Genomic DNA, 12,461 nt, shown 5'->3' with positions numbered 1-12,461 from the left:
TAAAGATTACTTTTAGGACATATATGATTTTAACTAGTTAAATAAGGTATAATATGGGATCCCAAACAGAATTTTTGTTACTTAAATTTAATAGCGTGAACCCTCACCTTGCCAGACTCTTTAAACTTTAATGAAACTGTCCCACTCTTGATATTGATTAAATATTACACCCTGATTCCCTTTGTTCTTATGTTTTCTTAATGGGATGTGACTCATCTCACCTCCATCTTCTCATGTCATTTCATATCTCTATGATCCCTTCTTTTCTCTCGTCTTCCTCTTCTCTGATCTGTCTCCTTTGTCTTTAGTATTTCATCTGCTCCTTCTCTTTGTCCTATCTGATCACACCTCACCTCTTATCCCCGATCTCACCTGCGGAGTGTCTGTGATGTAGAGCTCCTGCTGGTGCTCATCATGGCTTTGTAGTACTGGTGTTGCTGGTTCTTGGACAGACGGGACAGAGTGTTGCCTTCCCCTAATGCCAGCAGCTGGTCCTGGGAGCGGACACGGCGTGGTGGCCTATCGAAGCTGGAACTGGTGTACTGTGTCTGGGAAGGGAGCGGGTATGGGTTCGGGGTGGAGGGCGGCATGTGGAGGTGGGGTCGAGAGCCGTGGAGGGGTAGCGTGCCTCTGGATCCCAGCGTGTAGTCCCCTCCCCAGGGCAGGTGGTGCTGAGAGGAGTGGAAGGAGGGCGGAGCGTTGTTGGAGCGGCGCTTGGAGTTGTAGTAGCTGGAGTACTCATCGAGTTCTTTCTCTGATTCACAAAAACACAAAGAGAAATATGTAATATGTAAAAAGCTATTTTATATGTTGATGATTAACACAGAATGATAATTATTGACGATTATATACAGCTGATTGTTTGGTTTGATAGAAAAGGTTTAATCACTGTAGTCATTCTCAGGTAAGTCTCTGGAATTAACATAAAGATACATTGTTACAAATTTAAAGTTTGATTACTGAACAAAACTTTCATAGAATCAGAAATCGTTGCCTTTATGGGACTGGAGATAAAATGGACAACTCATTACTCCACAAGCTTGCTGTGAAAAAAAAGGGACCAAAATTTAGGTAGAGGCCATGAACTCATCAGAAAAGGGTCTCTCTTTTATACAACACCCCCTGCAAGTCTTAAGAAAAAATACAGGTTAAGGTTTGAAATGCCTTCATGTATAATCTAAGCTTGCTGGCTACATTGGCAGTATCATGCATCTTTTACTACTATACACATGAGGCATCCCATTAGTTTTGCATCCAGGGTCCATTCTCATCATTCACTGTAAAAACTCAACCGGCCGAGAAAACAGACGGTATAAGGGGAAACTAAAGGAATCCACCCAGCTTTTAGAAATGACGAAGCCTTTCAGATGAGAGGTGAAACCTCTTCAAAAAGCCTTCGATTGAACACTTAAGATTACTATGACCTGGATGACTGAGACACAAAGGACAAAGCATAAATATGCTAGTAGGAAGTGATAATTAAATATGTCACTGGAGGTGGATGCTGGTGTGGTGGAGGTGTTGAAAGAGCATGCAGGGCAGCACCGACTCCATCAGGTCTGAAAGAGAGATGGGAAATGTGGCAGCTTAAACTGAGAGGCTGTGTTTGGTATATGACATGAGATTGAGCCGTATGTATGTGTGCATGACGCACTGCAGCTCAAGTTGCCTGAACTCTATTTTTCACTTTCTGTCTCAACCCAAAGGGATGCTCTACATTATCTGGGCCAGTCCATAAATGGGAGGATATAACCGTCTCTAACCTGCTGTGTAAGTCCTTATGAGGCAAGTCTCACAACTTAGCCGTCAAATCTGGACAGTTCAAAACCCCATTTGTATTGAATCCGCTTCAAAAGTTTAGTGATGTCCGGAAAAATGTATATAGCACCAAATCAAAACAGTCTACTCCTGATGCTTTATATTGTCAGGTAAATAGCCTACTGCCAACACTCATGGACATTACACCTTATTTATAAATCGTATTTCTGTTTATACTTCAATGCAAACAACACCCTTACCTCTTTAAACTGTATTTATTATAACATTATTTAGTATAGTTCCAACAGCACCCCCACCCCACCCTCACTCAATGTGCAATATCATCCCCGCCACACACTCAATGTGCAATATCACTGATCACACTGCACCTCTCAATGCACCTGCTAGTTAGATGGCATGTATGTGTATGTATATAGATGTAAGCGTGTATGTGGAAATATGTGTGTGTATGCATGTACGGATGCAAATATGTATATATACATATATGTATGTATGTGCGTGTATGTTTGCAGGTGTATGTATAACTTGTACATATCTTTCTTGTGTAAATGTAAATTTGTCATTGTGTAAATACTTACGCTATTGTGTACTTCACACACATGGAGAGATGCCAAACTGCCTTTCACTGTTCTTGTAACAGTGACAATAAAAAGCTATTCTATTCTATTCTATTCTATTCTATTCTATTCTAAAATAGAGAGAACCCCCCAACAATCAGATGGCACACTATGAAAAAGCACTGGGCGACAGTGGGAAGGAAAAACTCTTAACAGGAAGAAACCTATGGCAGAAGCAGGCTGAGTGAGGGCAGAGTCAAGATTCAAGTACAGATTCACACCGTTATGGTGTCCCCAATGACTCAATTCAAACACCATGCTAATTCTAATACAATATTTTTAACCCTTTGTTTAAAAAGGTTAAAAAAAACTGCATTTACATTCATCTTTACTACAACAATGACATTTAAATTGTTAATGAGGGCATCCGTCAGTACAACAGCTACCTAATGGCCTCTTTACCATCTATTTTCCCATAGATCTTTAAATGCCTCCTTAAATAATGTCTCAGTTTTAATGTCCGACTGTGCACATGTGACAATGGTGCAAGTAACTGTCCTGTGAATTCACAACAAGTGTGCAAGTGGGCGTCATGTGTCATGACTCCTACATGCTCCATCTTCATGAAAACAGTATTTCTAGTCACGAGAGGCAGCAAACGATCCCCTGCTGTCTGCTACATGTGAGAAAGGACAACTGCAGATCCCAAAAATGTGGCTCGATGGTACTGTTAGTTACTCATGTGTGAATATGGCTTCAGTTAAAATAAGGAAGAAAGAGATTTTGAGAAAACACATCCTGAGAGGTCCATTTAGTAGCTGGAGAGCAGCAGTAATAAAATATTATGATCTTCATCATCATCAAAAGATGTTGAAATTAAAATCGTTTACTAAAAATTTTAATGCTTCTTGTCCGTGCAGGAAAAAAGTATCAAAGACCTGCTCATGAAGATCATGCAAAGAGCTCAAATTCACTGACATAATGAAGCTATAAAGCTACTAAATGGTCTTGTGAGACTGTGAGAATCAGATAAATAGTGGAGCAATAAAAAGGGAGAAGCAGGTCAAAAGAAAAAACAAAAGAAATTAAAGAAAATATATTATCAGAAAGGGCGAACAAATTAGAGCAAGAAATGTCTTGTGTAGTAAGAAACTGACCTTAAATGTCTTGAAAGAGAAGAAAAAAGAATCCAAGAGAGAAAGGAGGAAATGAAAAAGTGAGAAAGACATTTTGTCACAGGAGGACAAAGACAGAAGGCACAAATGGATAATGCAAAAGGAGAGATACGCTGTATATTGCATGAGGCATAAAAGAATAAAGGTAGAAGACAAGCTCAAGGCCAAAGACAGAGAGGACGTGAGGTGAAAATAGGCTTTAAAGGCAGCGAAAGAAGATGTTTCACAGCATAAATGATGTGAAAACAAAGAAGTCGAGGAACAACGTAAAGACAGAAGAAAGGAATGAAGGAGAGGGAAGCAGTTAGTCAGTTTCACTAATAGTGAGAAGCATTGCTTCTGTGCGTAGCCCGAGCCCACTTTAATCTTCAAAGCATTTCCATGGAAGCAGCTCCCCAAGAGCCAATTTAAAGCTGACCTTTAACCAGCCACCTCTCTCTACCTCTTCATTCCCTCTTTCCTTTTCTTTGCTCTCTCTCTCAGGTCTCTTCCCCTCCTTCTGTTTGCCTCTTTGTCTTCACTATTCTCCACACTTTTCTTTTTTCAGTCTAGTTGTTGTTGCTTTTTCACCTTCTCCCCGCTGTTCAGGCTTTTCTCTCTGCTTCTCTTTCCTCTCTCTGTCCTCAATCTCTCCCTCCTCTCGGTCTTTCTCCTCACTCTCCCTCACGCTCTCTGTTTACTCCCCTCCAATAAGGCTAAATTATCTCAAGGTTTCTCCCTGGCTGCCCTCCTTAGACAAAGAAGCCTTTATCAGTGTCCTTTCTGCAGCGCCGTCTGGGGAACGGCATCAAAAGGATCAGGTTTCAGAGAAAGGCTGAGGGGAGGCCATATTCCCTCTTTATGTGTCACAATGACAACTTTTTATTCTCCATTTGAAGGAGTGTTTCACTAAAACTGACATTCAGGGTGGTTTTCTTTGAAAAAGCAGGAATCTAATAATCAGACAAGTAGAAGTGAATGAATGATTCAGCCTGAATCTGCTTAACAAAGGGTTTTACATTCCTCTGTGAAAGCGATCAGTGTCTGGGAAATAAAATCATCCAGCACAGACGAAGTGACTGCTTCATGTTTAAAGCGCTCGCTGCCATCACTGCAAGTCTGGTGTTGGTAATGAGGGGAGAAAATGTGCCACGATAGGAAGGTAAGAGCTTAGCTGGTGTCGCAGCTGTAAGATTAGTAGATTCAGTAGTATAATGTGAAACGTGAGCTACAGCTTAAGGCAAGTTATCTTTGGGATGTGTTTAATGCCACTAAGAATGAAACTTAAGAGCAACATTGACTGAAGATAAACGTAGCCACAATGACTGGTTGCGACATCGTGATGTAAAGCCTCAAGCTGAGCATTTGGAAATCAAACCTGGTAAAAGACAACGGACCAAAAGAAACACTGCACGCTCATATGACTTGAAATTTGAAAGGTAGAGTGTTTCGGTTTTTTCCTGTACATTTCTCATTGCACTTCTTCTCAAAACCAGAGGAGTCGCCCCCTGCTGGCTATTAGAAATGAAAGCAGATTTCGGGCACTTGAGCATTTGGGGTGAAGTTAGTCTAAAAAATGAGCTCCGACCTCCTTTTCCTCTTTCTTGTCCTCAGTGGAAAACATCGGGTGAAGAAAAGGTAAAGAAGATTTTAGAAGGATTTAGGAAAACTGTACCTCAGTGTACTAAATCAGCATATTACCCCACTTTTTCCAGCTGATTCAAAGTAAAAGTTCATTCATGATAATCCTGAATGGACAACGGACATTACTAATGCAGCCTGGACCGTAAACACACTGTGGATAATTAACATCACTCACATACTGGATTTAGAGAGTTTATATAAATCCACTAAAAATGAGCGTAAATAAAGAGGTTACTACAGAAGTTTAGAGTTCAGCTCTGGGTTTAACAAATTCTAAACACATCAGAAGGCCATGGCATGAACTGGAAAACTATAAGTAACATTTCTACGATCTGCATCAGTTTGTGTGTCAGATGGTGTGTTGGTATGAACAATGGGATGGAAATAGGTTGAGTTCTTTCATAAAGGATGCTCCAGTGCATCCTCTGCTAAACGAGGTAACACAGGAAGCACTTGCGCAGCTTTCCTCAGTATTTGGAGAATCTGACCAGCTCTACACGGATGCTTCCAGGTCGCTTCTCTCAGTTAGGAAACACTGCAATGGAAAATCGACTTTGACTGCATCACTTTTTTGGGATTTTGGTCATGTTTAGGTTTAAGTCATTTCCTGCTGTTAGTGTTACTTCCTGTCTCTGTTAGCGATCCCTCTTCTGTAATTGTCTCCTTCTCCCTCAACACTTCCACCGCTGTTGAATCTGCCACACCTGTTTACGATTAGCTAAGCTAAGCTGTGTGTATGTGTATATAACCTGTGGAGCTTTTTCTGTTCATGTAGTCAGTTCATGTAACTCCGTGTAGTCAAGCTTTTCAGCATTACATTAGTGTATCGTAGTGTTTTTCCTTTTTGTTTTCTCTTGTACTTTCTTGAGTGGGTATGGGCTGAGACATTTTCACCCACAGGCAGCTGATCTGTGTAGATTATGAGTAACTAATTTGGTCGTTGGAAGTCTGAATTTCACTTCTTTGATTGTCATTGTGAGTTTGAAATTTCCTCCATAAAACACACCAACCCTGTAGATTTCCTGGTTCCAGGTATTCTGGTAAATTCAACTTGTTCATACAGCACCAATTAACAACAGCCACCCATAAGTACTTTATATTTTAAATAAAAGATCCTATGTTATCAGAGGAAGAACTCAGACAATCAGACAAATCTCTGTGAGTAGATTCAGACTCAGGGAGGGGCAGCCATCTACCACGATTGGTTAGAGTGTGAAAAAGCACAAAACAAAATCAGCAAGTTTCACTTAAAATTAAAACTATGCAGTTCTTCTGAACTCCTGCATGTATTCTCTTGTATCGTCTCTCAGTCATGGAGCAGAGAGAGAAAACAGAGCCACCTGCACAAACCTCAGAAAACAGCAGTTTGTCAAAGTGAAGTGCATGCTACAGCTACCGCAAAATGTATTTCCTTGGTTTTTTCTTCATTATCAAGAGGTGATTTCTAATTATCAAACAAAATGCAGTGCTCATTCATGCTGCAGGAACACAACCACCTGCAATATAAATTAATTTGCTCAGTCATTTGAGGAAGTGCAATTATATGAAGGAGGGACAACAAAAGAGAGAGAGAAAAACATGGTGACCAAACAGAAGAAGAAAAAGCAGAAAAGAGGTGAATTATGGGAATGGCATCTGTTTCTCTCTGGGATTTTTCTGAATTTCCTTAAAAAGGCTGCAGGACATCGACCGAGATGCTCATTCATGAATATGAAGGTTTCTGTTCTCTGTGCGGTATAATGAGAGGAAGCCTTTTTATCTGTTGAAGTGTTTCCTTATTTTGATTGAATTGAAATAATAAAGAACCTCATCTGGACCCTTCTTCCACCTCATTAATGCTTCCATGTTCACGAAGCGCCACGCCGCTTACACGCGCACACATATGACCCCCCACGTAGTAACGATCCATCACTCAGCCTGCAGAGGCGACTCCCCTCCCCCTGCAGTCTTTGGCAATCACAGGGCGAGAGAGGTAAAAACAGAGAGAGGGAGAGAGGCGACCAGCCACTGCCTCTCCAACGTCTTTTCTTCTCCGTCGAAGGCAGCCAGGCCCCTGCGGACCAGCCAGCCAACGCCCCTCCCCCTGCCTCCACATCTCTTTTTCCTTCAAATCCCTTCTTCCTTTCTTTCATTGCCTCTCTCTCCTTTCTTCTCAATCTGCTCACTCGAGCTCACAGCATCTCCATCTTCCTTAGCATTCCCCCAATGCTGCATCCTTATTCACCCAGCCAGCCTTCCCCTGATTTTCCTCTTCTGGTTAACAAACCTGCTTCTCTACTCTCACCCTGTCTCATGTTACCATGCTGCCTTCCCATCTTCTTCAACTTCATTTATCCTTCTTTCCTCTCCTCCTCCCTTCCTTCTTTCTTCTTTCTTATCCTCTTTTCCCCCACTGTTTCCTAAATTCTCCCTCATCTCATCATCCATCTAACTCCAGCTTCTTCTCCATGCCTTTGGCTGATTAGCAGAAGCAGTTTACACATTCAGACGACACACTGAGATGATTATTTGTCACAAACTCAGGTGGCCATGCCTGGTACCATCATTTAGGTTCCCTGCAGAATCAGCAGCATGAAATTTTACTAACCAGGCCACAAAAAGGCAAATCCCTTGAAAACACAGTCATGGCCAGTTTATATGAATAAAACCTGCTCACAGTTTAGTTGGCAGAGACATGATTTGGGATTAACAACATCTACATTAACCAAATGAAGCTGTAATATAGGACAGATGTCATCACAGTGACAGGGTTCACAACATAACCAATTATTTCTATCAACCTCAGTTCATCCGTACAGCAAACCAGCTGAACTGAACCCTCCCTAGCAAATAGTTTCTTCATGCAGTCAGTATTTTCACATTAAAGAGAGCTTATAAAGAAAGTGAAGTCGTGAATATGGGAAAGAGTAAAGCTGACGGTGCAGTAACACCGTTTCACTCGCATCTGTAACTAAAAACAGATCTGGGAGGACTGTAAAATGTATTTACAGCCACTTTAATGGGAATCAGCGCAATCAGCCTCAGTTTTTCCTCAACAGGTTAATAATACGACATCAGTGATGAGGACTCTCTGACAGCGAGCGGCAAACAGGAGGAGGCGACACAACTGAAACAGTCAATCCAGGTGGAGTGAAACATTTTACTCAAGTAAACACCCGTGCAATTACTTTAATCAAAATCAAACCCCTGTTCAGCTGTTCAGTAACTTTAGACATCAAGAAAAGCCAATTTTCACCTACTTCATCAGCATAGCAGCAGCACAGTTTAATCAAGAGGACACAAACACAAACGTGTGTGTCACTGTTGTGCAGAGACCCCAGATGACGGGCAGTTTGTGTTTGGCACCATAAAGGTTTAAAGGGATGCAGAAGAAGTCAATCTTTAGGCAGGAGTACATGCAAAAAGGGAATTAATAGCAAAAGAAAAAATCAATCAAGGAAACTGAAATAAAACTAAACAAAATGCAGCTTCACAGCAAGCTGCCACCGCCTCCTTCCTCTGCCACTCTCCCTGCATGCACCTATCCAGGTAAGGATGGTAGACTGGAAATCTATAATCCTGGTTTCAGCTAACAAACCTTTACACATGAGAGCATCTATAATATAAACACTGCACATCCATATGTGCTAAAACTATGAAAGGACTACAGAAATCACTCTCTCACGTTCCCCTGCGTCTGCCCCAGTTACTCTCTGCTCTGGACCTAATCAAACCTGTCTTCACTCCCACTGGTTACCAGCTGAGTCCCAGGAACACTGAGGACTCATCAGAGGCCAACAGGAAAAACAATTATAAAACGAATTAACTCTGGTTGAATTCAGCTACCAAAATACACCAAAAACAGAAACACACGTGATCAGTGATGACACACTCCACTGACAATATCTGGGAACTGGGCACAGTGAAAAGGGGGAAGGCGTGACAGCTCCACTGTCACACTGACAAACTGCTTGTTTAGCTTTCTACTTTAAATTTGGTGCATTTCTTTTAAACTTTGCTGCAGGCTGACAGCAGCCGTCCTCACTCTCTCCGCCCGTGATACCTGCAGGGTCGAGTTTAAAGGAGAGCACAGCATTTTCTCTGGTTTTTATGAGATATTTTAGATTTAAATGTCAGTTTATAGACATGTGCATTAATAGAATATATGTTTTATTGCTTTGGTTTGGTTTTCTGAAAAGAAAAACAATAATAATGACTCTATATCAGCGATGGCACTAATCACCAGGGTATAGGTTCAGTCCCAGTGCAATCACACTGCAGTTTCTCCAGGAATTGCACACTTCTAGTTTACTGGCAACCTGCCCAGTGTGTACAACACTTGTTGCTCAATGTTAGCTGGGATAGGCTCCAGCCGCTCTGTAATCTTATTTGGACAAGCTGCTAAGAAAATGGATGGATGGATTTTACACTAAAAGATGGAGGAGTTCTCCTGCAGGCAGGGTCAAATGAAAGATGCCATAAAGTGATTAAAAGTGTAGCGATCAAAGTTTTGAGAGTCCATCATTGGTTTAGGAGTGCTCACTTTATGACAAACAGATGCAGATAATGTATTTGTGTATGCTCTCTCCTCACCGTAGGTGCTGTGAAGATTAATCAGCAGTTTTCTGAACACAGAAAACTGTCGTTTTCTGTGTTTTGGGGGCCGGTGTTGCAGCACGCTGTAGGTCACCTGTGTCACCATTTTCTAAGTCTGCAGATTTTCTTGTCCAGCCATTTCTTTGCCTTCTGGCTGAACTTGGTCTCTTTTGAAACTTCCAAATCAATCTGTTATAGTTGCTCTTTTTAATTTGTTAGTAGGTTTGTTAATAGGTTGTGATTCACAACTATTATCTATAAAGTCTCAAAGTACAAACTTTTAATTCATCTTTTTATGACTAACTTTGCTTTTTTTCATAATAAAAATAAGGATTTCTTTGAAAATTGGTAGTGTAATCAGCCATCAACGCTTAAGAACCAATCAGACACGGCTGAGGCCTTGTGTGCGTTGTTTCACTTGAAAGCTCCCAGTGGTCCTGAATGCTCAGTCCCACTTCATCCCTTACTCCGGTTTCCCTTTTTCCTGCTTTTCCATCCCTTCATCTCCCCCGGCGACTCACCCAGCCTCTTCAGCGAGCTGTAGCGGTTGATCTCAGGTTTCATGGTCGCGTCGTAGGATGGTGGCAGCTGGGCCAGGTTGTGGAAGGAGTGCGAGAAAGACGGGTGGCTGCTGTTGTGTCTCATGCTGCCTCCGAAGACGCTGCCACCGCCTCCCGCACCTTTGCTGCTACCAGAAATCAGGGTGGGCCCGGAAGTGAGCTGGGAGGTGTTGTTCATGCGGGATCCACGCTCTTGAGAGAGAAAAAGACAGAAAGAGGTGGATAAAGGAAAGAAGAGATAGATGGAGAAGTGAGGAGGAGATGAGGGGGCAGGAAAGGAGAATGAAGGAGAGAGAGGGTTTGGAGGATAAAAGGAATGATGTGTACGTGTAAAAGAACAAAGAGAAGGAAAAGAAGAAGTGAAAGAGAGAACACGAGAAGATTACACAAGCTGGTTAACTATCAGTAAACAGGAAGTGTCTCTGAGCTCCATGGAGACCATCTATTAATACAACTCTGTGCTGTTCATCTGAGGCTCAATAAGACGAACGTATCAGCCACATGTAAATACACAGAAATACACTGATAGCTTCAGGAATCTACACACTCAAGCACACGCACATATTCACATTTATGCAAAGTGCAAAAGCAGCACAGCGATCAATAGACATAAAAAATGATTTGTCTTATGTAAGGTTTGCGGTATGGGGGAGGGGCAGGGGTGTCTGTTTTGCAACACGTATACTCATATCCATTACATCATAAGGTATACAAGTACATTCATAGTTTCCAAACAGCAAACAAACAGCAGCGGAAATGACCCAACATGTAGGTGCGCACAGGTCACCTGACATGTGTCGGATCTGTACATTCAAACAGAGGACAGAGGGACACATCTGCAGTGGACAAACACATGCCAGCCATCGCTGGATTAGCGTTACAGAGGAATCTGAGAAGCTCGATTGACTGCTAAATGTCAGCAGAGGATGTTTGAAAGGTTAGAAATGTGAGGAAAAACTATGAAGCAGCGATTAAAGCTTGCGTAACTGTGGCCATTTGCTGCTGCTTCCTGTCTTAGACGCAGATATAATCAATGGTGAGTCCATTCGGGGCGGTAACAGCTATGGGCTGCAGTCTTGTTAAGATAACTGCAGGACATATACTGGTCATTGACCATTGACAGTAATGGGCAATAATGGCCAATGTTGTCTCTGTTAAGTGCCACCCAGGGAACACACGCCACATCGACTTCTGTACCGTGAATTCTACATACACTCACACATACACACACACGGTGGGGAAAAAGCAATGCTAGCTCTGAGCTCCGAGATCATATGGCTTTAAAGCAGGAGCTGAGCAGCAGGATGCAGGCTGTGGAGGAAATAAAAGGTAGAAAGCATCAAATTTCCGACCAATTGCTCTGTGTTTTTGTGCCAGCATGCTAAATTAGCCTGGTAATTTCCATGAGTGAGAGGTAATTGATTATTTTTTTTGAACACCTACGATGGCTGACAGAGAGGTTTGGTAATGGTGTCTGGGAAAAATGAACTTTGCTCAGTGTGAGCCGAGTATGTGACTCAGAGAGTCGAGGGGTTTGTGATTGTGTTGTACCAGGAGGCTGGTAACTTTAACACAGGAGGGGACCAGACAAATGATGCAAAGAATAAAAAGTCTAAAATCTCACCTTTAGGATAAAAAATACTGAGAATAAACCGGCACGGCTGAAGTAAAACCATCAAAACTCTTGGGACTGAAAGTTCAAATATATCGAAGATTTGAAATGAAAGGCATCTCCTTTATCCAACAGCCTACAGTTTATTTTTATTTTGTTAATTTTAGGTTTGTACTTCCTAATTTGAGCCTACGTGTCTGGTTGTTTCCTGGTCCAAGACGATTCCCCATAATTTGCATTAACAAGTAATGCCCCCTTAGACCGAGGGTTGTCAAAATGCGGCTCACGGGCCAACAGTGGGGCATGTGAACATAACAAGGACACTAAATCTGTACATTTCATTCATCCACTTGCTGTAACACTGTGATATAACAGTGCAGAGGCAAACCAAGGGAACATTTCTCTTTAGTCATCACAGCTGACTAAACCTTCCTAACACTGAAAAGCACAGCTGGTGTCAACAAATGTCACCTCACTAATGGTTTAAAACTATAAACCGGCACAGAAAACAATAATTACCCACATAAACTATTATTCCAAACCTAAAGGTGCGTGCATTTTCTTGTGCGGCCCTCAATCA

At 41.9% G+C, this 12,461-nt stretch overlaps 1 protein-coding gene across 1 annotated transcript in view; it reads right to left on the bottom strand.

Annotated features, from left to right (window-relative positions):
* The window catches only part of LOC116312205 (protein shisa-7-like), a 30,132-nt gene that overhangs the window by 5,978 nt on the left and 11,693 nt on the right, over window positions 1-12,461 (bottom strand). The window contains exons 5-6 of the mRNA XM_039606189.1: window positions 10,231-10,461; window positions 373-754 (exon numbers count right to left, since the gene is read on the bottom strand). Of these exons, the coding sequence (XP_039462123.1) occupies window positions 373-754; window positions 10,231-10,461 (613 nt within the window). The remainder of the gene's footprint in view (window positions 1-372; window positions 755-10,230; window positions 10,462-12,461) is intronic.

This window comes from Oreochromis aureus, linkage group 22 (assembly GCF_013358895.1).
Source record: "Oreochromis aureus strain Israel breed Guangdong linkage group 22, ZZ_aureus, whole genome shotgun sequence".
Lineage (NCBI taxonomy): Eukaryota > Metazoa > Chordata > Actinopteri > Cichliformes > Cichlidae > Oreochromis > Oreochromis aureus.
This window is presented reverse-complemented; position numbering and strand designations above follow the sequence as displayed.